Source organism: Pholis gunnellus (genome assembly GCF_910591455.1).
Source record: "Pholis gunnellus genome assembly, chromosome: 1".
In the NCBI taxonomy this organism is placed as follows: Eukaryota; Metazoa; Chordata; class Actinopteri; order Perciformes; family Pholidae; genus Pholis; species Pholis gunnellus.
This window is the reverse complement of record NC_136528.1, coordinates 6,821,324-6,826,668: the sequence shown is the minus strand read 5'-3', so window position 1 is coordinate 6,826,668 and position 5,345 is coordinate 6,821,324. Positions and strand designations below refer to the sequence as shown.

The window sequence follows — 5,345 nt, the reverse complement described above, 5'->3', positions numbered from 1 at the left end:
GACGGACAGGCAGCTCGGAGAGTCTCCTCTGGTCCCCACCATGTGGCAGCTATGGGAACTAAGAGTCACAACAATGCCCTCCTTTAACCCCCAAATCCCCGCAGAGCCCGCAGCCGCATCAACAGAGGATTAGAAAAAACAGGCTACTCTATTTTATTGTTTTTGTCAAGGACATATGTTTATGCTGGGGCAATATTCCTATACAAATTTGTTTGACCATATGTTTGTGTATTTGTACATATTTGTTCCGTTTTGTTTCAAAATGAAAAAATAAAGTGGGGGGAAAAAAATTATCCACCCACAACTTTCATTATTTAATAATTTCATCTATATTGCTGTCATACATTTATCATAGGAATACAGTAAAGATTATAGTAAGCCATTCTATGATATACACTTTACAATGTTTTAGCCTACTGTTGAGGTACTTTTACTGCTGTCATTTCACTTTCTACTTCTCTTTATCGCAAAGGGAAATATTGTGTATTTTTACTCTTCATTTATCTGACAGCTTTAGTTACTTTACCAATTAAGATGTTTGCACACAAAACATGAGTTTATAAAATATGTTTTGTTACAAATTAAACAGTTTATACGAGTAAAGCTGAAATGATTAGTGGATTGACAAAAATAAATTGCCAAGTTTGTTTTTGTCCATTTTTATGTAAAAACACATGATGGTTACAGCTTTGATGCTTTTCCTTTGAGTTTTGGACTGTTGGTCGGACAAAACTAACTTTGGACTCTTGGTAATTGTGACGCCATTTCTCACTTTTTGCTATTATTGCAAACCAATCAATGGAGAAAATCATCTGTAGATTAAACCAGAATGAAAATCAGTTAGTTCAAAATGAGCTCAAACTACAGTAAAATCCTGCTTTTACATTAATGCACAAGTAATAATGATCTAATGGCCTAAACAGTTACAGGGGACAGTTCTTTACTTTTATTCAAGTACACTTAGAATACTTTTACTGAAGTATATTTTCAATTCTGGACTTTCATTTGCAGAAGTATTCTTAGTGAGGCATTAGTGCGGCTGTAGACTAGTATAATAAAAAATATTTTTCAAAGTCCACTTTGCTAGGAATAAGGTACAGTTGGGAAATAACTTAAGTTATTGGTCTAAATAATGAATTTAAGACAATAGCAACTTTTTTAAACCATTAATATTTGAAGAAAACTTTTATTAAAAGAGTACCAATATCTTCTGTTCAGCAGATTACAATCCTGTCCTGCAGTGAGGAGGAGGGTGATGAAGTCAGGCTCAGTGTGAAGAAAACAATGCTCCTCCACACATTGAGTCAGTGCTGCTCAGCGTGAGGAACACGAGCCTATAAATGGCGTTATGCGGCATGAATGTACAGTTATGACGGCAGAGAGCAGACACAGCTTCAGTCTTTGTGTGGTGAAGAGGACAGAGGAGAGTTTCTCTAGTTGGGACCTTTACATGGTGTCATAACAGATGAGTGACGTTCAGGATTAATGACACCGTGATCTCAGACTCTTCTCTCACTGAGGGTTACGTCGTGTCACAGTGGCCTCACAGTTCTCAGCCACTAAACAGACGTCACATGTCACAGTCAAGTACTCGGATCATTGGGTGCTACGTTAGAGGGGGGGGGGGGGGGGGGGACGCCACAGACTATGTATTCAGATACACTGAAAATACTTCCAAGTATTATCAGCAACATTAGTATTAAGATCTCAAGGTTTAGATGTTATGTGAACACGCTCACATGCAACTCACTGTCAAACAAAGCAAAGCGTTTTTTTAGCCGGCACATTAATGCGTCAAATATTGAATTTCGCACCTTTTATTAAACTCCAGAATCATGTTTAAAATAAATCGCATCCAGAAAGTCATTTTAAACAACTAGTTTGAATCTAGGTGATTTCTTATCACAGGGAGCCGAGGAATGATTAATAGGAGTAAAATCTGGATCATCAATGAATAAAAGCAGTGTTTAAATCTCTGAACAAACCACAAATCATGGATGAAAAATTTAAAACATTTTATTTAAAAACTATTCTAGAATCTCCACAGATTGTAATCAATCTAAAATAAAGTGCGAGTGAAATGTCCACTGACAAAAAAGGGGAAAGTTGGGCTCAAGTGTTGATCAGAGCGGTCGCCATCGTCTTCACGATGGCCGACGTCAGCTGAGGGATGAGGCTGATCTTCATCAGCTTGCTGCTCGAGTACTTGTTCTTCACGGCCTGCAGGACAACAAACACATTTTATTTGTACGGTTTCATAAAAGACACGTTACATGTAAACAGAGTGATGACATAGGATCACTGGTTAAATGCACATTTAAATAGGCGCCTTTCTAAACTGGCGAGTGAGGGGGCAGCAATAGAGAATTCAAGTTATATTTAACATGAATCAAAAGCGCTTTTGCTTTGTCGTAAACTCACCTGGAATTTGGTTTTCCCCTCATTCACCATCACAACATTTTGGGCGATGTGCTGCATGATCGGCTTCAGGTGGGCCGCTTCATAAGTGGAGTAGTGCTGCTGTGTGGGAGACTGACAAGAGGGACCAATTTAAAAATAAAAAGGGAGATTGAACAAAGTTGTTAAAGTGCAGACGTTTCCTCACGCAAACTCACCCACAGCAGCCCTTCGAGCAGCAGCTGGGAGAGACTCAGTGACGCAGCAGCGATCTCAGAGGGCCGATAGTGAACCATGTTGTAGTCGAGCAGCGTCAACTCCATCAGATACTTGGCCAGCGTGTGTCTCTCTACATCAGACTGAGACACAAGACATCAGCCCACCGACAACCGTTTCACGTTACAGATCCTGTCTTGTTCAAGCATGACTCATAACCCGTTTACGAGTGTGTTCACATTAATCTGTCCAGCAAATTAAGGCTTAAAGTCTGAATTCATTGCTAATCGAGTAAAAGATTACCTCTCGATTAGTCTTATTTGGTCTTAAAATGTTTTCTGCCACTTGAACTAGCTGCTCTTTCTCTGTTGGTATTCAAACTACCGAGTAAAATCAAAGACTTAAACATATTTCTGTGCAGCTCACAGGCTTTATCTGAAGCCAGTGAAATTAATGCTCAGCCTGCGTTTTGTTTGTCACTAAAGGTTGGTGGCTTCTGATCTCTTGAAGAAATAAAATCCTGCTTAAAGACACTGGAACCAATGTTGACGTAAACAGAAAAATCAGCTGAACTCTCAACACTAGTTCAACTAAATTGCTGTGGTAAAAGTCAAATATAACTCACACTGGCCACCTTGGAGGCCCGTCTGAGGAAGTGCAACGGAAGAGGACGTCCAAGTTCAAAGTTGAGAGTCTTGAGAACCAGCTGCTCCATCTCCAGGATCTGAGCCTTCGTAAAGGCGTTGTCCGTGATGTAGGCGAAGTCCCCGACCTCCGGAGCGAACATCTCCTCGTACTTACAGGCCACCAGCATGGCGGTCACACCAACAAGCTGCAGCTTTCTGCGAGACACCGGCTGGACCTGCAGCATAGCAACGCTTATGTTACACAGTTCATTAAACGCAAAGAAAGAAGACTTGTGACGGCTCTTACCTGGAGAAACCGATCTAGGACGGCGACTGTGAGGTACAGAGTCTCCTGCAACAGCTGGAACCTGGAGTGAACCTGGACCAGCCAGTCGACCAGAAGAGCCCTCATGCGTCCAGAGATTTCATAACCCTGCATGTAGTTGGCCCGTACAGCTTGCTGCACCTGTGGGGACAAAAAGTGATGAAACGATACGAAAAGGTGAGAGCAGAGAGTTCGGCTGATTGTTGAGGGAACAACAATCACCTCCAGGACGTGTAGATAATTGTAGATATCTTTGACATATTCCGAGCAGAGCTGCGGCAGTTCTGAATCCTGCTCGTCGACGTCCTGCACAGTGAGCAGCGCCTCAGAGAAAGCCTGGCAGAGCTCCTCCTGCTCCTTCATGGACACGTCGGCCGAATCCTCTGAGACCGGGGGCAGAGGATCTGCAGGTGCCAGGTCCCGGACCACTGGCTGCGCCACCGGTTTATCCTTCTGGGCGGGTTTGCCCGATGCTTTGGCTGGTCCGGTCCTCTGGGGAAACAAGTGAAATGCAGCTTCATTTAGAAATAGAGCAGATGTTTTGTTCTGGAAGGCTTGTTTCAGAGAAGTTTAAAAGTATCCCATTTTATGAAAGACTTAAGATGGGAGTTACATAAAGAGGTGGGGGTTGTTTCTAGAAATGTTTAGTTTGTAACCACATGGTGGCAAGTTGCTTTGGATGAAAGAGTCAACTAAATGAATGCAACATTTCCTTAAGACAGATATCCGCCACCCTTTCGGAAAGCTGTCCACGTGATTTTGGCCTCGTGGACAGGTGTGTTTGAGTCATTATTTGATAAACTTTATAAAAACACTGAATACTTCGACAAAACGAAGCGCGGTTATTGAACCAAACGGTGCTCTTCCTGCATAATAAAGTTACCTTAGTGTTGACTGCTGCAGCCGCAGTGAAGTTGGTGATCTCTCCGAGAGCAGCTCTCCTCACACCGGCTGTGGCTTTGCTCAGCTTCACTGGGTTATCTGCGGCTTGGAGCGGCTAAAAACAGGGAGAAAAGGACACAAAACTCAGATATACCACAGGCTTCAGAAACGCTGTCTGGTGTAAAGTGTCAAAGAGCAAAAACGCCAAAGATAACGTTAGCTAACGATGCTAGCTAGCGAAGCTAACAGCAGCTAGCATCTAAAACAAATAGTTTAAACATCGACATAACTTCCGTTTACTCACCACAGCACGAAGTTCAACTGAAGACATATTTATCGTCGGTAGACACGAGGATACACTTCGAGTTAAAAGCAGCGACACGGTGGTTTCTGTTTAGCAGCAAGCAGCACGATTTACCGACAAGATCCGTGAATAGCGAGTTCTGCAGGTAAACAACGCACGCACGAGCCGCTTTCAAATAGCGCCCCGTCAAATCTGATTGGACGCTGCTTCAGTAGAGCGCGCTGCTGATTGGCTGACAAACAAACGAGGTCAGAAGGCACAGTTGTGGTGATATTTAAAAATTTGAGAAATAATAGATTTAAAGATGCTGTTATTAAGTGGTTGAATAAGTACAACTCAGATGAGGTAAAAGTAGAAATATCACATTGTAAAAAAATACTCCTGAATTCAAAATATCAAAAGTAGAAGTATAAAAGCAGCAAAATGTACCAAAACTATATAAGATTCATATGTATTAAATTACTGATTATTGATGCATTGTTGATTCAGAATGACTTTGGCATCTTTGCGCCACATTTTAATCCACTATTTCCAAGTATTGAAGAACTAAGTACACTTACTAAAATAACGGTTTGTGTGGTACTTGTACTTACCT

The 5,345-nt window shown here is 41.8% G+C and overlaps 1 protein-coding gene across 1 annotated transcript; it reads right to left on the bottom strand.

Annotated features, from left to right (window-relative positions):
* Positions 1 to 2,074: 2,074 nt before the first annotated feature.
* ccnb2 (cyclin B2) lies at positions 2,075 to 4,886 on the bottom strand. The gene is made up of 8 exons (XM_079165084.1): positions 4,751 to 4,886; positions 4,448 to 4,561; positions 3,787 to 4,056; positions 3,547 to 3,705; positions 3,239 to 3,475; positions 2,616 to 2,756; positions 2,422 to 2,532; positions 2,075 to 2,220 (listed from the first exon to the last, which is right to left on the bottom strand). The coding sequence occupies exons 1-8, from the start codon at positions 4,775 to 4,777 to the stop codon at positions 2,113 to 2,115; spliced, it is 1,167 nt and encodes a 388-aa protein (XP_079021210.1). The 5' UTR covers positions 4,778 to 4,886; the 3' UTR covers positions 2,075 to 2,112.
* Positions 4,887 to 5,345: the final 459 nt, after the last annotated feature.